General features: G+C 45.0%; 2 protein-coding genes across 3 annotated transcripts in view; both read right to left on the reverse strand.

Moving 5' to 3' along the window:
• Positions 1–7,199: 7,199 nt before the first annotated feature.
• GPX1 (glutathione peroxidase 1) lies at positions 7,200–8,319 on the reverse strand. The gene is made up of 2 exons (XM_011375420.2): positions 7,994–8,319; positions 7,200–7,759 (listed from the first exon to the last, which is right to left on the reverse strand). The coding sequence occupies exons 1-2, from the start codon at positions 8,252–8,254 to the stop codon at positions 7,400–7,402; spliced, it is 621 nt and encodes a 206-aa protein (XP_011373722.2). The 5' UTR covers positions 8,255–8,319; the 3' UTR covers positions 7,200–7,399.
• Positions 8,320–9,345: 1,026 nt separating this feature from the next.
• RHOA (ras homolog family member A) overlaps positions 9,346–22,506 on the reverse strand; it is a 44,351-nt gene continuing 31,190 nt past the window's right edge. For both annotated transcript variants that reach the window (XM_011375419.2, XM_023520600.1), the window contains 4 exons: positions 16,124–16,281; positions 12,880–13,000; positions 11,469–11,599; positions 9,346–10,593 (listed from right to left, as the gene is read on the reverse strand). In XM_011375419.2, coding sequence (XP_011373721.1) covers positions 10,420–10,593; positions 11,469–11,599; positions 12,880–13,000; positions 16,124–16,279 — 582 coding nt within the window. In that variant the 5' untranslated portion in view covers positions 16,280–16,281 and the 3' untranslated portion in view covers positions 9,346–10,419. The remainder of the gene's footprint in view (positions 10,594–11,468; positions 11,600–12,879; positions 13,001–16,123; positions 16,282–22,506) is intronic.

Raw genomic sequence — 22,506 nt, forward strand, 5'->3', positions numbered from 1 at the left:
CCCTCCTAGAGGGGCATGTAAGCCCAAAGCGAGGAGGCCAGTCAGTTGGCCTATGTGAGTCTCCCATTCACTTGTCTTGCAGTTCCTGTCCTCAGAGAAAGGTAAGAAAAACAAGACCCAGTACCTGCCATTATACAATCTAATAGAGAAGAAATCTATAAATACCCCCAGTGCCAAGCAGTGTTGGGTAAGTGCCATTAAAGAATATGAACCAAAGACTGTGGCCCCCAAGCTATGAAAGGGAGCCTTTGACTTGAGTAGCATTTGAACGTGGTCTTGGAAAAAAGCATAGAAATGATGGTACATGTTATAGTAGGGGAAACTCAGGGGGTCAGAGAGAATTTCTAGAATAAGCAGAGCAGGATCTAAGAGAGGATTAGGCCAATTGGGGTGGGCACAGACTACTGAAAGAACCTGAGATGTAAAGCTTTTCTATATCTACATGTCATGGCCTTAAATGCCCCTCAGATTCTGTCGGAGGTTTTAGAGCAGAGGCAGAGTGGCTGAGGGTGCTTTACCTACAGACCTACAGACCTATTAGGAACTTTTCTCTGGAAAGAGTTATGAGGGAGGAGAGGAGAAACACATGAACCATGTTCAGTGTCGAGGACTGCCCTCATGAAGATGTGGGAGGTCATTTGAACAGATTTACTATTTTTATGTTGGGTCATGCTTAATTGAAGTTAATTTATACTCCCTGGGACATCCATCACGCACCATCTGGTAACAGAGGCCTCTTGGCAGTTGGGTAGATAGCAGAAGAAAGTAAATTTGGAATTAAAACTGCCTTCAATAACCACATAGCAGTTAATCCCCCGTAGATAGGAGTGACCACTGGTGATAATTCTACATCTGGGGAGCCAACTCTGGCAACCCAAGTGCTCTTTGAAATTCTTAAAAACGTTATCAAATGAGAAACATTACTTTTAGTCCTATTATTTATGGAAAAAGAAAGTTGGGTTACCGATGTTACTTCAAAACCTACTTTAGAGAGTGTCTGCTTCCCTGTTCTTTTTTTAGCAGATCCTTCTGTACCATTTATGGCATGGGTCAGAGTCTTAAAGAAGTAGGACAAGTCCTCAGCACCACTAGAAAAGAGGACAAAACCTAATTATAAGAAAGAAAATTTTGGAAAATCTTTTTAAACCCGGATCTCTTCAGTGCTATTAAATAGCTGTAAAAAATAATGCACTAATTATGGGTATTTCCTAAAATTTATATTAAGATTACAAAGTGCCTGCAGTTAAAATGTGAGGAATAAAGTGAAATTTCACAGTCAGAAGATCATTATTTCCAAAATTTTAAACCTTTTTTAGTGATTTCGATTAAAATGTTAAAAATGGAGAACTAGAAAACAATGGGCATCTGCCTGCCCGTCCCTGCTATTGTGGGAGCGACCTGTGGATTTGGGAGGAAATGAAAGGAGTAATTCAGCTCAGGAGACACCCTGGCCCCAGGGCTGTGTTCTCCTCTTAGGCCTTTTGCTAGGGAGAGGCTTTAGCCTAGTAGGGTACTCACTTGGCCCCATAACCTAACCTCAGAACTGAACAACCCACCCGTTACCATGGGAACTTAGGCCACAAGAACCGGAAGGAAAGCAGGAAGGGAGCGTGAGGGAAGAGGCTTAGCTGACTGGTCATGTACTGCTTGATCTTGGACTGCGATGATCTAATTGAAGGTTTGTAATGTCTGGGTGTGTGAACTTTAAGCTTTATTTGGTTCCAAATCATAAAGTTCTCATCTTGTCCAGCACTATGGCTTGCTCTACCCCTAACTGGCATTGGCCCTCCCCAGTCACCCCTGGTCCACACTTGGCCAGCAATCACAGAGTGCATGTGGCAATATTTATAAATATTGGGCACTTTTGATTAGAGGTGGCATCAGGAGAGAAATATTTGTTTTCTTCTTGCCCGTGCTTCCTTAACCTACTCAAGGAACTGTGAAAAAGTTAAAAGCTCTAGAAGTACATTGTAGAAGAATTAAAGGTCTCATCAGTGACATTATAACCTATGTTATATAAGAGTTAAGGTTACTGAGGAAGGTGACAGAGGCAAAAACCTGAACGAATCTCGTAGAGAGGAAATGGGATCACTTTTCCTACCTTGGAAACTCATGCAGTTGGACACTTTGCATTTTGGTTGTGCCACTGTTGGTGGCCAGTCCTGATTGGGCAGGAAGGTTGAGGCACCCTGAGCCCAGGTGTGGCCAGGGTCTTCTCTTCCTCCTCTATCTTTCATCAGTGTCTTAACCATAAACAAGTATTTAGATGTTAATTGTGTGTTGTTCACCTTTTGCATGGAGTAAATTCTCAGTAAACATTTCTTAGATGAATGAATGAATTACCCTGATACTAGTCATTTTTTCATTTGACTAATAATCTATTATATGCTCACAGTGCCTACTATCCAGGGGTTGGTTCGCAGCCAGTTTGGTTGGGGAAGATGTTTTCACATGTAATTACACTGTCTACAGGAACGTGGAGGGTGATGCTGCAGACGTTTCTCGGGGAAGAAACCGTAAGCAACTGGCATAGGGAGCAAAGGCATGTTTAACATTCCCCTTGGCCTTGGGGATGCATGATGAGTCTGCAAAGGAGTGCTCAGCGGACCGGGGCTGCTTTAGATTCACACACGTCCACAGGCATAGTCACGTGCTGGGGACAGGAGGCTGTGGTAGCAGGTGCTTCCTCTACGGGGAGACTTGGATCCCCTCCACTTTCCTCCCTGTGGAGCCAGGAGGCCTGCAGCAGTGGAGAGCACCACCCAGGGCGAGCTGCCCCTCTAGGCATTTGAGTTAAGTGGGCCTGCTCTGTAGTGTCCTACCCTGACCTTACTGACTGCTGTGACACTGGACCTGGGAGGGGTGCCAGGGGTGGGGTTTCTGTCTGCAGGTTGAATGATGGACGACAGGCTGCTGTGCCCATGCCCAGCAGGTCATTGTCATATCATCTCAGTCTCAGTGCTTCTGGATGCAGCTAATAATACCCACCAGCAAGTGGCCTACCTAGTTGGTGATTTTTAGTTTTGTCTTCTCACATGGCAAGTCTGGAGTTAAGTCCTTGGATAGGTCAAAGCTCAAGTTTGCTTCTCTGTTACCCCCAAGGCCAGAGCTCATGAGACCTCACTCCTTGCGCAACAGGTCTTGTTTTTTGTACTCCCGGCTCCCAATCCAGCAGTGCCTGATATGAGGCCTCTGTCCATTAACTTGTTGACCAGCCCTAAGCCAGGCTTTCTTACTGCCAGCTCGGGTATGTCGCTTATGAAATCATGCTCTTCTAGCTGATTTGGTGATTGGAATAACAAAAACCTTCCAAATTGAAAGTACTCTGACAGGAATCTCTGCCCACTCTTTAAAAATCCATGCTGTGTTGGGGAAAGTCTTAGCTAGTATTTTTAACTCAGTGCTGTCTAAAAGTTAAAACTTATTTATTAGGCCGATCAGGCCAGGAATGTGTCTCTGAAAATAATCTTGCTTTAACTGTTGTTTTTGGAACTACACTGAGACAGAACAAGGAAGTGGTCTGATAAAGAGCTAATTGTGCAAGAAGTGCCTGACCAAATTTTATCAGATTTTTAAAAATCGAGGTCTAATTAACAAATAAAATTGCGAAATATTTAATGCACATCATGGCGATTTGATATATGTATACATAATCTTATCGGATTGAATGTTTAAAAGAAAACAAAGGTAAAGCAAAACAAACAGCGTTTTTTTAAGAATTGCTAAAATGGATGTTTCTGAGCCTAGTTGAGTAATAGCAGGGCCACCTCCTTAGAAGACCTATGGCCTAAATGCTGCCGCCTGCGCTCAGGTCAGCAGTGTCCTGCAGCCACTTCTACCAAAGGCAGGACCTCAGGCCGCTCCCTGAGATTCCTTATCTTTTACCTGTTCATTTGAACTGATGATTCACAGTGGGGTGGGTGGGTGCAGGTGGGGGCCAGCAGCAGTTTTGAGGTTAAATGATAAAGAATGTGTCTGTGTAGGAGTGTGTGTGTGTGTGTGTGTGTTGGGGGAAGAGTTCCAGCCAGCTTCCTGCGGGGAGGAAGATGAAGTGTTAATTGGCTTTATTCTGAGTCTTTCTGAGGAAGGGAGAGTTGGAAAGGATTTTCAGTTGAGGGAGATGGGCAGCTTGGAGTCAGAGGAGGAATATTCGCCAGCCAGGGTCGGCCAAGTTGGGAGTGCAGAAGTTCCCTTTCCTGGTAGCCCGAGGCATAAACTGAGAGGACAAGATGTGGGCGAGGAGGGGTGAGTCACCAGGCAGCCTGAGGGGAAGAGGTTGGAGTCGATTCAAAAGCCCTGGGTTCTCACCCTGAGCCTAACTGGAGTGGGTGGACTAGGCCACACTGACCCTTTATAGGAAAGGAGAGTCTGGGAACTCCTCCTGTGTTCAGCTGTAAGTCACCGCGTAGGATGCCATGTTCTCAGGAGCATCTCTGCAGACGGGCTGTGGAACCTCGGTTTGACAAGCACTCACGTTACTGTTGAGCACTCTGTGTGTAGCTCCTGGGACAGGACCTGGTCCATCTCAGCGCTTGGCTCGCTGGCTTCAGCTCCAGCTGCCTCCCTGAAACTGCTCTGACTGAGGGACACAATCCACAGGACTTGACTCAGCTGAACGTTCTCTATGGAATGTCCCTTCCCTAGGCTCCTTGACGCCATCCTTGCATCCTCCTTCCTCCCAGCTGCGCCTCTCTGCCTGCTGACCTGGGAGGGTCGGGAATCCATAGGCCTCAGGCCTAGGCTCCCAGATCTTTTTCTTGCCACTCTCCCCAGGCAGCCTCATCCTCTCCAATGGCTACTTACTGTCTCCTTGGCTAGATCTTTATCTCCAACCCATACTCCTTTTCTGGGCGTCTTGTAAACACCTGCCCCAGATATCTCTATCTGGATGTCTCATGCACTACATCAGAATCTGATCAACAACCCCTTCTCCCCAGACCTGCTCCTCCTCACGTTGTCCAGCTGTCAGTGAGGCCCCCTTCCCGCCTCAGGCCCTCACACACTGCTCACTGCCTGTCTACCCTCCAGAGGCTTGTTCCTCCTAAACTTCACCGTCACTTCCTCCAGGTGGCAAGCATGATCCTCCCTACTGGGCCAGGCCCTCAGAGGACCCTGTACTGCCTCATAGGACTAAACATGCTTTTAATAATTATATGTTGTCTTTCTGCCTTCCGAAGGACTGTGCTCCCAGCACCCAGCAGAGCCCATGGCAGAGGACTGAAGGATGAATGGGGCAATAAGGGGGCAAAGGGCTTTTGGGGAAGAAAAGTGGGGTTTTAAGGGGATCACAGGTGCTACTGGAGCAATCCGTCTGCCTACGTGTGTTTAAGTCCAATGAGACATGTACAGGTTTTGCAGCAAAGAAAATAAAGGTTTATTTTAAGAGAGTTGCAAGTCCTGGGGACACAGGAGCTTCCACTCAAAGACCTGGCCTCCCAGATATCTCGAAGGGATAGGTTATATGGGGAAACATTCTTAATCATGGACACTAAGGGAGTTGGGGTCATGGGTGCTATTGATTAGATAGGGCTGGAGTCGTTGACCATTGTGTCCATTCCTAGAATCAACCATGGCGTCATCCTGTCTGGTCCCGGGGTCAGTGGAACTGTTCCACCTTAGGTCAGGCTGAAATACATCTAAAGCCAAGATGTTATCCTTAGTTTAAATGAAACTTATTATCCTCAAGATCGATAGACCTGAGGCTTTTTTCTTGAAAGATTTGACAATGGCCGGAACCTGATGTCCTAAGGCTTAATGATTCAGGGAATAGGTATACAAATGTGGAAGGATAAGGACAGAAAAAGCAAGTGAGTCACAATACTATCATACTAGGCAGTTGGCTTGAACCAAAGAAAAAGCTATCTTAAATCTGTGAGCAGTTACACAGGTGGCCTGGGTATACTCGGATACACTCAGGTGTAGAGGTTGCTATTCTCCATTACAGGAATCAGATCTGGAGTTTACAAATGATCTTCAAAAAGCCCTGACCCTGTTTGAGTGGAAAGTTCGCTTTATATTGATAAATGTTTGCTGATTCATGTCATATGCCAGGGCCTGTGGCCCGAGATGGTCAGCCCCAGTTCACCTCTTAGATTCTCACCGTCTGGAGAAATAGACCAGTCACTCACAGATGCAATCAAGATTCCTGAGTTTTGAGAGGAGTACAGGTGGGATGGGGTGCAAAAGGGGTACAGACAGCTCTGCTTTGGTCACCTGAGGGGACTTCAAAGTTGAGGGGAGAGGCCTTGTAGCCAGAGGGAGGTGGGCCTGTAAAGGAATTCTAACCATGGAGGGAAGAGCCAGAACAGGTGCAGAGGGCCCTTTATCCCTTAATGACTAAAGGGGGAAAGGTGGCAGCAAAGATTCCTGCTGGAAGAAAAAGTTTGGAGAGTTGGTTCAGACACAAAAGAAACTGGAGCGTGAATGCCAGGACCCTAGAATCTGTGGCCCACATTCTGGACTGGGTTGACACTGCCAGCATGTATCTGGGTCCTTGTCTGCCCAAGCAGAAGCTGCACCCAAGTCCCTTGTACTGATGGGAAGTGGTTCCAGGTCTGTCTAGAAAGATTATTAACAGCAGGGCCAACAGATGGAGAGGTCGGACCTGAGACACACCTCCCAAGCAGCAGCTGGCCTCCAAGATAATGCCCTGCCCGGAGCCTGACCATGCAACTGCAGTTACCAAGTGCCTGGAGGGTGTGGTCAGAGGGCCAGTGTGTATATTATTCTTACTGAGAGGCAGCAACCAGTAAGGACAGCATGGGAGCAGATTTAAGCTCCGGGTAGCAACACGCAAAGGTCTAGCAAAGTAAGAGGAAAAGGCTTTGTAATGTTGCATGAGCTTCCAACTGTGTAAAATAGACCTAACACTTGGAGAAGCCACAGACTCAATGTGAATGGAAGCCCATGCTGTTATTTTTCGTGGTCATTTCACAAACAGCAAATATCCAGAAAGGAGAGGCCTATTCCTTTGGTTATGCAGTCGACGCTTGACTTGTCTCCCTCTTTTTGGAATGACGTTCTAACATGTCCCGGCAGAGAAAGGAACACCAGGAGGGGAACGGGGCTTCTGGCATAGGAAAGAGTGGATTTCACACACCACAGACAAAAAGGGTGGAGAGTTCAGACTGTCCAGGGCCAACGACTAGGGGCTCAAGCTTCCAGCCCCATGTTCCCACTGACACAGGACAAACACACGATTCTGCTGACAGGACACTTTATTGTGAGGGGTGGTGGTGTGGGAGGGAGAGGCTGTGATGGTCAGGCCCAGCGCCCACCCCAGGGGATTTTCCTGGACATCAGGTGTTCCTCCTTGCAGGTTTAGCGGAAACACCATCATGGATAAAACCCCCGGAGGGCAGCGCTGTGTCTGCCAAGAAGCAGAGGCAGCAGGGGTGCCCTAGGCACTGCTAGGCCCCTGGGACAGCAGGGCTTCGATGTCGGGCTCGATGTCGATGGTCGGGAAGCGGCGGCTGTATCTGCGCACAGGAACGCCGTCCCGGCCCACCAGGAACTTCTCGAAGTTCCAGGCAATGTCGTTGCGGCATACCGGAGACCAGATGATGAACTTGGGATCGGTCATTAGCGCGGTGGTGTCGTCACTGGGCGCGGGCAGAGCCTCCCTCAAGAAAGTGAAGAGCGGGTGCGCCTGTGCGCCGTTCACGTCGCACTTCTCGAAGAGCGTGAAGTTGGGCTCGAACCCGCCGCCAGGTCGGACGTACTTGAGAGAATTCAGGATCTCTTCGTTTTTGGTGTTTTCCTGCGGAAAGGAAGAGCAGCTGAGACCCGGGGCCGCGAGGAGGGAAACTTTCTGGCCGCAAACAAGGAGTTTTTGGATGAGTCACCAGGCTCTTTGCCCTTCTTGCGCAACCCCGGTGCGGACCTGAGGTCCAGCCAGGACGAGCGCCGGAGGGAAGCGGGCCGGCGGCCTCCCCGCCGCGCTCCTAACCCGGGTCGCGCGCCCTCCCGCTCCGCTCTGCCCAGCCCCGCGCACCTGATGCCCGAACTGGTTGCACGGGAAGCCGAGCACCACCAGACCCCGGGGCCCGAGGCGCCGCTGCAGCTCGTTCATCTGGGTGTAGTCCCGGACCGTTGTGCCTCAGAGCGACGCCACATTCTCAATGAGCAGCACCTTGCCCCGCAGGGAGCCCAGGCTCACGGGCTCCCCGCCCGCCAGCGGGCGCGCGGAGAAGGCATACACGGAGCCCGGGGCCGCAGCCGCCTGCGCGGCCGCCGTCAGCTGAGCGGCGCACATGTCGTGGAAGAGGGGAAGCACTGGTGAGACAGACACCAGGGGGCCCGGGGTGCGCTTTTTAATAGGGGGCAATAGAGTCACGTGGCGGAGGCGCTTTTCCCGACCGCTCCGCCCCGCCCCTTCGGTCCCGCCTCATCCGGCATCAGGTCTCCCTGGGGAGGTTGACTAGCAAGGCGGGCGGGGTGCGGCCTGGCCGGATGCGGACACCGCCCAGACGAGGCGGAGCCGCGGGCACGTCTGGTCCGGCCCAGGCAAGGCCCACACTGCTGCAACCACCCGTTACCCCGCCTGGCACCCGAGCCAAGGTCTCAAAGCGCTCTCCAGCCTATGCTATACTACTATACTTGCAGTATGTAACCTTCTGTCGCCAGGTGCAGGGCGAGTTCTGACTTGCGGTGATGCTGCAGTTGGCAGCAGCTGCCAAGACAGTTTCTCTGTGATGAGGCTCCATGGGTCTAGGAAAGCTAAGGTGGAAGAGGGTGGGCAATGCCAGAAGTAGCCAGGAAAGGCTCAGGCTCCAAAAGCCAGCTCTCATTTCCCTGCATTCTGGGGCTGCCTGGAACACGTATAGGTCCAGGCCTCTGGTCTCCCTCCTCTTAGGCCCCCAGTGTGCACTGCTGGGGCACAGGTTCTCTCAAGGAGCAGCTGAGGCCCAACCCCAGCCTCCTGGAGGGGAGGCCCAACAGGATGCAGGGCCCAGTGGACCCTGCTGACTTCAGGCCACTCTCCATACATAGTCAACTTCATCTGAAGCTCAACCCTGGAAGTAAAAGGCACTGAAAATGGACAGAGAGTAAGAGAAAAATGTCACATTCCTGATCCGTGCAGAAGAACGACTGCTCAGAGTGCCCTCATGTCTCTGCAGCAGGCTGCATTCCTCACTCCACCCCACTCTGAACCTGAATGTGATGAGATAATGATTTCCATGTTCTTGGGAGGAGCCAGGTTAGTGCCAGATTGGGGAAGGGGGTGGTGGTGGGCAAGCTGGTACTTTGAAGTACCTAAAGGAACCTTCTAAGGCGAGTTAGGCCGAGTCCATCCTCCCACTCCCAGCACTGGAGAGAGTAACACAAACACCAGGATACAGGAAGTTTAGAAAACTGCCTTTATTCTATTAGTAGTTGGAAAAATTAACTGGTACAGAAAAAAAGTTTAGTCAGCTGGAGAGGAGAGAAAACACAGTGCCACCCACGAGAACTGGTGGCTCCTCTGGGAGGGAACCTAGATACAGTGAGGAGAAAGCACTGTGAACTAGAGGCCGACCCTGCGGTCCAGACAGGTTGTGCCACCTTCAGAAGTGTCTGAGTGCCTCGGGCGCATGAAATCAAATTCCTACTTACTTAGCCCAGCTCTGGGGAGGGGGACTGGGACATGTGGGGCTGAAAACAGGTGAGATGGTCATCTTTTATCAGAGAAACTGACAAAACGGGAATTTAAAAAATGAATTTTCCATCTGACTTTATTTTCAAATACACTTTCTTTTTTAAAAAACCAATACACTTTCTGTGGGGATGACAAATATCAGTATTAGGAAATCCAATTATACAAAAAATACTACATCTAGTCTGGGGTAGATATATTTATTTTTGGTAACATACATTAAGTGGCACTAATTACACAGTAACTATAAGGTAACTAACATGAAACCACAGAACTGTAACTTTGCCACAGCTGCATGGACTTGGGCCTTTCTGGCTGAGCCCATTTTGAAAAAACTGGATGGCCACTCCAGAGCTATGCCAATGCAATCTGTTAAGGAGTAAAGCTCTGAAGTGGTGACTCACCAGAATACGTTGCAGCTGACAGATGAGAGGCAAGACATGTTAGTTATGAAGTAGTTACAGCCTAATTCACAAAAGTTACCATTTCTCTTTCTAGAAAGAAGCAAGAAGTTAAGAAATCCCTTGAATTAGTGCCTGGTGTGTCAGGTGGAGTGCAGAGGAGGGCTGTTAGAGCGGTGTCAGAAGGCCCCCGGCGGGTCAGGTGGGCTGGACATCATTAATAATCATGGTTGGCTTGGCTTCTAAATACTGGTAGCAGGATGACTTCTGATTTGTAATCTTAGGTAAATTATAGATAAATGAAAAAGGCCAGTAATCATACACTAAGATTAATAAACAGCACTTCAAAATTAACCGCATGAGGGCTGTGCTTGCAGCAGGGTTTCACAAGACAAGGCACCCAGATTTTTTCTTCCCACGTCTGGCTTGCAGAGCAGCTCTCGTGGCCATTTCAAAAACCTCCCTCACTCCATCTTTGGTTTTTGCTGAACACTCCATGTACCCAAAAGCGCCAATCCTGTTCGCCATATCTCTGCCTTCTTCTGGTTTTACCGGCTCCTGGTAAAGAGAAAAAAGCATTCAGTTAACACTGTTACATATATATAGCAAGTAGGTGTAGAAGTATTCAAATTCAGCTAAAAGACTTTTAAAAGTTTCTATACCCCCAGGTTTGAGTTCTGTGTATAAACTCATATGCAGTGACACCCCCCACTCCAATATAATATCCCTACCAAATGAGCTCTTCTCTGGGAAGTAGAGAGAGAGGAGAGAGAGAGGCCAGAGAAACCCTGGAGGGTTCAGGAGGAAGTGAAGGGCAAGCTGTCAATCCAAGGTAAGCCCTTGGGTCTTCCTATAGTTAGCTTCACGGAGGGCTGAGTGCCCATGAAAGGAAACAAATCCTGACCTTGACATTCAGATTGCAGTGGGAAACCTTGGCTGAAGACTTCAAGGCACTATTCCTGCAATGGGGAAGCCCTGCCACTGGGCTACCTAGCTTCTCGGAAGCCAAGATACTACCTCCAGCATCACTTTTATAAAGGTATCAGGGCTATTCACCTGGACGGCATGCCCTCAGAATTTCTTAATCTTTCAGTTGCTACCAATTTGTCTTTGGCCTCACATATTATCAAGGTAATAACAAGAGGGGGAAATCAAGAGCCTGATAAAAGTTCCTGCATCTGGAGCAGACTACTGCTGTGATGGTCCCTTCTAAGGCAGACGATCCTTGGGGGCACGGCACTATCCCACAAGAGAGGTTCCATCTCATATGACTAGAGCCTAGTCAAGGAGGACCAAATGGAGAGAGGCTTCTGGGACTCTCTCTGAAATAGCCTGGCCTATGAGGGTTTCTGTTGGGACTCCCTGAACCCCCAAGCTTGGCTCCTCAGGTTCAAGAATGCTACAAGAATACAGAACCCTGCCCCAGACCATGCCTGCTTCATCTTGGCTAGCTCCCGCCTTGTGTGCTCATCATTCCGAAGGTCCTTCTTGTTTCCAACCAGGATGATGGGCACATTGGGACAGAAATGCTTGACTTCCGGAGTCCATTTTTCTGGGATGTTTTCTGAAAGAAGTGAAATGTGGGTTAACTTGGGGATACATACAAGTCTATCTTGAAGAATCTCTAAGAGTCCTAATTAAATTGTGAAGAAACTATTCCAGATCTAAGCCCCTTCCCTTAAGCACAGAGTCTCTAGCTTTTCTAAGTCCCACCAAGGAGCACAGTTCCTCTGGAGTGGGAGCCAAGGTAAGGCTCTGGAGAAGCAGAGGATCCAGAATACAGGGAGCCTCCACAATGGTGCCGCCTGCCCCACAGAGGAAGCTCCCCACCAGCCATCCCTGTCACTGCTGGAGAGGAGATTCTGACCACAGCTTACAGAAGGGGTCCCTATTCTGGAGCCAGGGTTGGCCCAGAGCCCACATGTTCTCTCTACACCTTGCTCATGGACCCTAAGCATGACCTCCATCTGTGGGTTAATGGTATTTCAAATGACTCAAGAGTAACTGCTGAAAATGAATGATAACCAGCTGTAGCTTCTTGCCAATACTATACTAATTTAGTAAGGCTGTATGTACATCATAGTGGATGAGCGGCCTGAATTCAGCCACCCATACCCACACCTTGAGCATCTCAATGTCAGGGATAATTTTATAAAATGGGTAACAGTAATATCTACCTACCTTACACAGCACTATTTTGAGTCAATGCATACAAAGCACTCGGTATGACAAGTAAATGGTAGTGATTGTAATTTGAGACTTAGTTTAGAATTGTTCGCTCTTTGACTTCAAGGCCTTGTTGCCTTGTTTTGCACAGTGTGAAGTCATTATTATTATTATTATTGTTATTGTTATTGTTATTATTTTCTGAAGGAAAGTGGCTTTTAAAACATGTGGCAAACTAAGCTAGTGGTATGGTCAGTTTTGAATCTCTATTAGACAAAACACTTTAGGAAAGGGTTAAAATAGGGTTTTAAAAACACTACTAGGAACGGCAAGTCACCAGTCTAGATGTAGGGAGGCAGTATGCTCAATAAGTACTCAGAAAAGGTATGGGCACCTTGCCCTAAAAATAGCCTCCCCTAAATCTTAGTTCAAATCTTCGTCTTTGGAATCCACCTACTTTACAGAGTGGACACATGGCAGCCATGGGAGACCTAGGCTGAAAAGGACCCAGGGCCCAATCTCTACAGACCCAAGGCTCTAGGACTCTGGCCACTGATGATTCCTTCTCTGAAGCTCACGTCTGCATTTAGGCTACTTGATGCTCAGAAAGGACCAGAGAAAACAAGTGCCTGGCTGGCACATGGGCAGCAACAAACATCACACTGCAGGGCTACTCACCTAAACTATCAGGGCTGTCAATGGAGAAACACATCAGTATAACATCAGTGTCCGGGTAGGAGAGGGGCCTCAAGCGATCATAATCTTCCTGCCCAGCTGTGTCCCACAAAGCCAACTCTACCTGTGACAGAAAAAATAAACCCAAGAGTGCAAGGTTAATTGCACTACCCACTTTCAAAGTGATGTTTACCACAGTACACTCAAATGGCAGACTGTCCAAAATAGTAAAACACAGGGCTGTTCACTTTTATTAGAATCGAGCCTTAAGGCAGAAGGTGTATTTGAATTGTTTTAGGTTGAAATGTCTCAAGATTGCAAATTTTATAAGCAGATGAGAATGGAATAAAGTGCCTAATTCAAAATGTCAAGTCAAAAATAACTTTATAGCTTATAATAAGTATTTAATTATAAACATTCTACCAGGTATACAAGGTGACAGGGAAAAACCAGACTGAGTAATATTTCCTAATACAGTCTCACTCAACCATTTCTCTACTTTGTCTCTTCAAAGTAGATGCAATGTGGAAACATGGAGACAAGAATGTATTTGAGCTGGTAGGTGACAAGACACCATGCTGGGTGTTACGCAAGATCTGAGCTGACAGGGAAGGCCTCTGGCTCTCTGTTTACTGCTCAAAAAATGTTGGAATAGCTGAATGAAAGCATCACATAAGGTAGGAGGATGCTCCTATCACACCTGGGAACGTGCTCACCTTCCTGTGCGAGGAAAGGAAACTGATGCCTGGGCTGTGGACACATGACCCCTTCCTCGTGGTCCAGCACTGCAGCCAGCCCTGTCATTTCTTTCAATCAGAGTGGATTTTCAATGCCCTCTGTTCAGAGGCCCTTCCAGGCCCAAGGAACTCTCCGTGCTCTAACGCCTGGAATATCCTTCTTCTCCTAGCACCTTCGCAGCCCTTATTTTAGTTTCTAAATACCATTCCTTCCTTAAAGATGATGGCTAATTAACTCTTCCACCCTCGGCCTCTGCACTTTCATCACACACCCACCGTCAGCTTGGTGTAGGTCTATGACATACTAATGCCTAATCCTCACAACCGGTCTGACCTCATAATGGTGCAGCTCTTCCAAATTCCACACCGTGGCCCCTCTGTACCTCATGGGTTGGTTCAGTCAGACACATCCAACCCTGATTATCCCCTGATAAATGGTTCCAGTGTGTTAGGCCTATCTCATACCAGAATGGGCCTTTTCTCTTTGGGTACGCCTACTCCTGGGACCATGATCACCTAGAATCTTGGAAGGTTCCCTAGGCTCTGTCAGCACATCCTCTTACACAAACATTCCCAGGCAGCGCCCGCTCCCACTCTGGGGGCTACTGAGTTGCTCTGAGGTGAGCAGCTGGGCTGGGATACCTCTTCCAGATTAAGCACCTTTATTTCAGGGTTTCTTCTCCCTATATAACAGGGCTCCCTATCTTGCCATGGTCAGGCATGTTCAAAGGTGGCAGTGTAAGAAAGATACTTATGGACCATTCCTCAAAGGTTTTAAGTCAGGGTTCCTAAATTGCTTATGGGTAAGATCCTGGCTGTTTCAAGACTCCCAGGAACAGATGATACTTCAAAGAGGACAGAAGAGCCATGACTGTTGCCAAAACTAAAGTACTGCCACAGGTGGGAAACACTTTCCCGATTGGCCGGTCACAGATACACAGCAACCAACAGCTGCTCTCTCTGGAAGGAATGAGAGGATAAAACCAGCAATATACATCCCCTAGGCATTTGAGAATCCAACCTGATCCTGCTTCCCTCAAGCCACTGAGTCTTTCTGCGTATGTGTGGCAATCCAAGTTAGATAAGAGGGCTGTTATAATGACAGCAGATGCAAAGATCTCAGCACATTTCCACCCAGTTTGTCACAAATGTACCATGTGTCTCTAAACAAAAAACCGGTTGTCCAGGCCCATAGAAACGGCAGTATCCGAGCATCCATGCACAGAGCTGACTGAGGTTGAATTGGCAGCACTACAATGATGGATCACATGTAGGATAGGACCCAAAGTTCTGTTATGCTAGAATTTATTACTGTTTTCCCCTCCCCCATGCATTCTTGGGCAGAAAGGTGTCTTGTGGAGGTTCCTAATAGCATGAGAGCAATCACTGTGACCCACATTGCAATTGGATAAAATTAACTATAAACTGTAAAGGGTTTTTTTTTTAGCATGCTATTGTTCGGCCCAATTTGGAAAGTACTTTGGTGCTTCCAGATGCTTTCAGTTACTTCCAGAACCTCGACGTTACCTATAAAATGGTTTAAATCACATTACAAATGAAGGGGGCTCAAAGATTAGGCAATTTACTCATGGTCACAGAACTATCAGGACAGCCTATAACAAGGAACTCTAGAATTCTGAGCAGCTGTCCTAATGTGCTTTCCACACATGGTGCCACGAACTGGGGCTAGGTAACACTGAGACAAAAAAGGGATAGTGGGTAAAGCAGGAAAATGAGAAGGGAGAAAGGACATGGAATTATGGAAGCCAATACATTAGGTGCCGGCAGCACGAGGCATGTGACTGAACGCCTGAGAGGACCGAGTAAGCTGGAGAAGAGCCCCTTGTTCCAGTTTTCTTTTCAGCTGACCCATTTGCAAAGGGAATTTCATTACTTTTCAAAAGACATACAGAATGCTGGGTAAGACATTATTTCGATGACAAAAGGGCGCAGAAAATAAAAAAATATGTATTCTAATTCCAGAAGAGCTTTGTCCCGGTCTTGACAGCGGGCTTTCAGGACAGACATAGGGAAACACTGTCCTTACTGCCAATAAGAGGTAATTGAAGCAACTGTGGCAGCACTGTTCATGTTAAAGTCAAAAAATATTTTAAGAATTAAATGTGAGGATGTTGTCTAAATGTCATGCTCCTGGTGGCATAGATCAGTATAACTCTTTGAGAAGCATAATCAATAAAGACCTCATGACCTAGTCATCTTGTATTTCAGCACTTAATGAAATACTATGACAATAAAAAAAGCCCATCCATACAAAGAAGTTCATCTCAAATATGAATAAAGCTGAAAAGAACACATATACATACTAAGGTTTCCCCACATAAAATATATATAAATATGGACAAAGTCTAGATGACAGCAGCTAAAAACAGTCATTTTTGTTATTGTTATATTGTGCAGTGAAGAGACAAAGAGGCCTAATTCTCTATATGCTTTATGAATAGCCTATGTAACATGCAAATAGTACCTGTTGTTTTGGAAAGTGTACTTACCTGCTTTCCATCCACTTCAATATCTGCCACATAGTTCTCAAACACTGTGGGTACATACACCTCTGGAAACTGGTCCTTGCTAAAAACGATAAGCAAGCAGGTCTTGCCACAGGCTCCATCACCAACAATCACCAATTTCTTCCTGATGGCAGCCATTGCTGAAACATAAGACAAAGGTATTATCTAGAGTGTCATACTAGTTTTGGGCTATGACACACATTTTTCTGACCATGAGGTGCAAGCCTCTAGTAGCACTCCCAAATACAAAATGCTAGAATACCTTTCCACTTGGCACCAAAAAGTCATACAAAAAACCATAACAAACATTATACTTAATTATAAAAAGACTGAAACCTTTTCCCCAAGATCAGGAACAAGACAAAAAAAAATCTACTCTAGCAACTTCTATCTAACATGATACTGGAGGCAATTAGGCAAGAAAATGAAATAAAAGACATATAGATTAGAAAGGAAGATGGCAAATTATCTCAATTCACAGATGACAAGATCTTATATATGAAAAATCCTAAGGAATCCATTAAAAAATTATTGGAACTAATAAATTCAGCAAGGATGGAGGATACAAGATGAACATACAAAAATCAATTGTATTTCTATACCCTAGCAATGAATAAATTAAAATTGAAGTCAAGAAAACAATTTCGCTTACAACAGCATCAAAAAAGAATAAAATATGAATACATTTGAAAAAAGTACAAAACATTCACTGAAAAATACAAAACCTTGTTGAGAGAAATTAAAGATCTAAATAAACAAAAAGACATTCCCATTTACGAACCAGAAGACAGTATTATTAAATGGCAATATCTTCCAAATAAATTTACGAATTCAACAGTCCCTATCGAAATCCCAGTTGGCTTCTATGCAGATAGTGACAAACTGATCAAAAATTCACATGGAAATTCATTGGACCCAGATGGCCAAAACAATCTTGAAACACAACAAGTTGGAGGACTCACACTTCCTGACTTTAAAACTTACTACAAAGCTACAGTAATCGAGACAGTGTTGCACTGTCATGAAGTTAGAACCCCACTTCACATCATATACGAACATTAACTTAAGACCTAAATATAAGAGCTAGAGCCATAAAATATTTTTAACTTTAAAAAATGTGATAAATTGGACTTCTTAAAAAAATTTTAAAACTTTTGTGCTTCAAGAGATACTATCAAGAAAATGAGAAGACAACCCACAGTATAAGAGCAAATGTAAGAGACTTGTATCTATAATATATAAAGAACTCTTACAACTCAATGAAAAAGCAGCTTAGGTGGAGTGGTCTGCTCAGGATCTCTATTGAGGCTGCAGTCAAGATGCTGATTTGGATCCAGAATATATAAAGAATTCAATAATAAAAAGACTAATAAACTAATTTAAAAGGCAAAGAATGTGAATATAAATGACCTAGAAATTCTACTCTGATATATATGCAAGAGAAATAAAGACACATCCGCACAAAAACGTTTACATGAATGTCCACAGCAACATTCATTATCCATCATAGTCAAAAAGTAGAAACAACCCAAATATCCAATAACTGATGAATGGATAAAAACAAGATGTGGTATACCTGTACAACGGAATATTATTTGGCAATAAAGAAGTGGGGAGAGTACTGATACATGCTATAACATGGATGAACCTGGAAAACATTACGTATATGAAAAGCTAGTCACAAAGAACCACACACTATGTGATTCTATTCATATAAAATGTCCAGAATTGGCAAATGCAGAGACAGAAAGTAGATTAGTGATTGCCCAGGGAAAGGACGTGTGATAGGAAGGAATAAGGGAATGACTTCTAGGGGAATAGTGGATTTCTTTCTGTGATGGTAAAAATTTTCCAAAATGACTGTGAGATGATGTATAACTCTATAAATACACTATATACCACTGAACTGCACGCTTTAAATGGGTGTATCGTGTAAGTATGTGGATATTTCTATAAAGCTATTACCCACCCCCCTATAAAAGACACAGACTCCATTTGGTGGAGACTAACAGTCAACCACCCCAATTCCCACCATTCGCTCTTAGAATAGCACTCCAATTTTTAGCTGTGCCCAGCTAGAAGACTGTATTTCTTAGCTTCCCTTATAGCTAAGTATGGCCATGTACAAAGTTCTAGCCCATGAGATGTAATCAGCAGTAACTTTTAGGACTTTCAAGGAGTCTTCCTTAAAGTGAAGTTACATGCCCTTCTTCTTCACCCACTTCCTCCTCCTTGCCGCTTAAACCCGGAGGCAGGGCAGCTTCCTAAACAGCCCTCCTGGGATGTGAAGATGAGTGCCCCCCCTTGGAAGTGGAAGAAAAAAAAGCAAAAAGGAACCCGGAACCCAAAAAAACCTGGGAAGCAACAATTCAACCCCAAAACGGCCAACTCCAAAACTCCTTCAATTGAAAGAAAAAAAAGTAACTGTCTTGTTCAAGGTGGTATTTTTCAGGTCTCTTTTACCTATAGTAAAACTAATCAACAGTACACACACACTGACAAAACCATACTGTCAAAAGGGAATGTTTCCCAAATTGGAGTAGCTGAAACAATCCATTGAGGTACATGAAGAAAACATTAGAAACACATTTTTTTTTTTTAGTCTAGGAAACATAAGCTTAGCTTTAAAATTTGACATGAACTCATAAGCAGAAGGTTCCATAATGGGAAGGGCTGACAGTGCTGCCATTACTCATTTGCAGTGACATATTGCAATGAATATGTGACTAAGTATATATACAGATATGCTTTAACCAAATCCATATGATCTAGTGACTTTTAAAGACTACAAAAAAGCAGTGGATTGAGGGTAGTATCAATAATGAAAGCACAATAACCATATACATAAAGAGAAATGTGCTCATTATAATTCTTTAAACAATAGGATATGCAGTCAAAACAGTATTGTACTGAGACTAATCATTTAAATTATAGCCCAACACACTGGCCATCCATTCAGCACCTATATTCCTCTCTGCCTTGCTTTGGATCCTAACGAATATGAGACCTGCCTTGAGGTCCTGCACTTGTTTCACTTGTGTTTTGTCTTCTAACCAGATTTCAAATTACCTCAGAGAACATCTTAAATTTCCTTGCAGCCTTATGCAGTCTAGCACATTACTGGCCATGTTGCAGGTATTAGTAAATCCAAAGGAAAAAAAAAATTTTAATGAGAACGGAGAGAGAAATGACCTCATTTCCAGTCTTCCATGAAATAATCCAGAGCATAGACATGGATGAATTTACCTCTTAAAAAATCCTTCCTCTATGTTCAGTCTGACTGTTGACATCTTGATAAGATTCATAAGCCATTTTCTGTTTTCCACATGCTCTCAAATTCCTGTCAAGATTTTATATGCTTTATACATTTCCTCAGACCTAACTTGCATTGGTTTGTGCTCAAAGTCAAACACCCTTACGGGATGCAAACAAAATAATTCACCAGGAATTCCCTGGTTTAAGAAAAGGCTGCCATCTTTGAATAGTATCCTTCCTAGAAGGCACTCAATTCTCAAGAAATAATCTTTCTGAATCTAATGTGGTTAAAGACACACAAAATGAAAATGCCAAGGAGCAACTAAAAAGGCTCTAGAAAATTTTCCTTGGAGAACACTGGCCCAGGGAATGTGTAAAACCATTCAGCCTCTATGGATGGCAAAAAAAGAAATTACAAGTGATTATAGGACAAAATGAAAATGAAAGCCTGCAATTTATAGGGTGATTTCTGGGATGCCGGCAGTCTGGCAATACCAGAGTTGTTAAAAAGTGAGAAGTACAAACAGAAGATGAAACCTGCTATTTTTTCCTGAAATGGCCCAGGAACATTTTTGGCTCTAGTATCTTTTCCTTTCCACTTTGCTATAATCCAGTATCTTTTCAGATACATGACTTGTCATCTTGAGAAAGGAGATCACCCTGAGCTTTCTCTGTAGTCTCTTTGCCAGATGTGTCATTTTCTAGGCTCAATTCAGTCTCAGAAATAACTTTTAAGAGCTTTGAATAGAAATTTATTTTTCTAGTAACAGTCAATTATAATATATCTATTTAAGTCACCTGTCACAGAATAAAAATGACTGTATGTCTTCTAATAATTCTTACTCTCCTAAGTTCAAAACCTTTAGTATAAGTAAGTTAGTGTGCCACCCTCGCTCAAGTCAAAAGGTGCTCTCTCATGGTGCTGAAAGGGCACAGAAAACACCTACCTACTGCAAGTTAAGTTCTCTGCCATTACTAGACCAGTCTTTCCCAAATCTGGAAAAAAAAAAAAAAAAGAACGACGTGTTCTGGCTATGGACTAAACTTCAGCGAACTACATTAAGCGGTTACTGTTAACAAAGAAAATAAAGACAACCAATATTGCAATATATTTCCCACACATATGCAAATAGAAATGGTATCCAAAAAAGCATTGAGGGGTGCCATGCAGAATCTCCCACACTTAGTACTTAACAGACACGAGAGCACACAGCTCACTCTCAGGAGCCTACACATATAGCCCTCTAGTGCAGCAGTACCTCACTAGAGGGTGGGGTATCTCAACAAGCATCCCTTATGGAGTCTGGCATCACAGGAGGCACTCAGTAAACAGCAATTGCTACTAGGGTCTCTCCCTTCCCCAGGCCTAATGCAGGTCCTCCAGTGCCTCTCAATTCATACAGTATTGCTGCCTGTGGTATCCTACGCCCCTTCGCCTCTCCCTCTCCACTGGCTCCTTTCTTTCAGTCTACAATTAAGTGCAGAGTGCCCCCGATTTTAAAACAATGAATCTTCCCACATCCATGCTTTCCTCTCGTGACCTTCCTGTGGCCTGTTTCAAAGAAAAGGTATATATTTCTGCTGCTTCATATCTACTCAACTTGTTTAAATTCTTCCAATCTGCCCTTCTGCCCAAACTTCTACTGAAATATTCTCCAGTTACCGATGAGACCACCGTCACAAAATCCAGTCCTTATTCTCCTTGATATTTTTTGTTGCAACTTACTTCCCTGTCTTTGGACCTCCCTCACCTGCGCTGATCTCTAAGGCTTCTGTCTCCTCAGCTACAGCCTCCATATCTAATCATTCCTTCTAAGGCTGGTTTCCTCCCCTCATTCTAATACTCTAACTTTTCTCTGGAGATGTCAATTCTCCAAATCTCACTTCTATGCACATGACTCCCAAATCTCTCTTCCAGTCCCTACTCTCAAACGCCCAACATACGTCTAACTCGGTGAATGTCAAATTCAGTGTCTCCAAGTCATCAACCCAACCTGCCAAATCTTCTCTTCCTAGTTCCCTCAATCTCGGTGGTAAAAACAAAATGACATTCCTGATATACTCAGCTGAGTGTAGAAACCCCGAGGTTAAATGATTCTCCTACTTCCTTTGTTCTTCACAGTATGAACACTGTCAAGTTCTGGGGAATTCTACCTCTTTGTGGGTCTCACTTTCACATCCTACCCCCTTTTCATCACTATAGTCATCATTCCAGTTGAAGTCTGTAATATCGCCTACCTGGAAAAAAGCAAAAATCCAACTTCCCTTACTTCCCTTCCCTTCTATCCTGCCTGCTGCAGCCAAACACTCTCCATTCCTATGCCTGGGCTTCAGTTCATCACACCTTTGTTCAAAGGCCTTCAGAAGGTCCTCAATGCCCAAAGTAGGTTAAGATACCTCAACCTTACCTTTGGGGTCCTCTAAAATTCGAACGGCAACCTATTTTTCCTTCTCACCTTCTCTTCATTCCTTACCACATACCTGGTTCCATTAACTTGCCTTGTAAAACTTTTTTCACTTCACCTCAAAGCAATGCCTGCTTTGAAAATGTCTACCATTTCCCCAGAAGAAAACACTTCACCTGTCCAATTCAAGTTATATCCTTCCATTCCAAAGCCTATTTCTGGTCCTATACTTTCTAAATCCCAAAATCAAATGCTGCCTCCAAGTGGGGCTTTGGACCTCTTCTGGTCCTTATTCACCTCAATTCAACCCCTTTTACCAGGCATCCTACTCTGTGTGAGGTAGCAGCAGTCAGTTACATTTCTGCATGCTTGACTCGCCTGTTCCTGGAATGGAAGCTCCTCCAAGACAGGAACCACTTCCGGCTTAGCCTATCCAGCTTAGAGCACTACTCCCAGTTGCATTAATGTGGCAAGGACATGCCAAATGGGATCCATGCAGAGAGAGAGGAACAAAAGCCCAAAGAGGGGGTGTGTTTCCCAAAAATACTGACAAAAAACCTGAGTCCTTGGCCTTCTCTGATCAATCTTTTCTTGAAACAAAGGACTCAGCAGATAGGAAACTTGCAATTAGACATGGAACAGTAAAGAATTAGAAAACTGAAATTCCAATCAAACTACCACAGGCTAAGAACAGAAATAATGAAA

Source organism: Pteropus vampyrus, unplaced genomic scaffold (assembly GCF_000151845.1).
Source record: "Pteropus vampyrus isolate Shadow unplaced genomic scaffold, Pvam_2.0 Scaffold271, whole genome shotgun sequence".
In the NCBI taxonomy this organism is placed as follows: domain Eukaryota; kingdom Metazoa; phylum Chordata; class Mammalia; order Chiroptera; family Pteropodidae; genus Pteropus; species Pteropus vampyrus.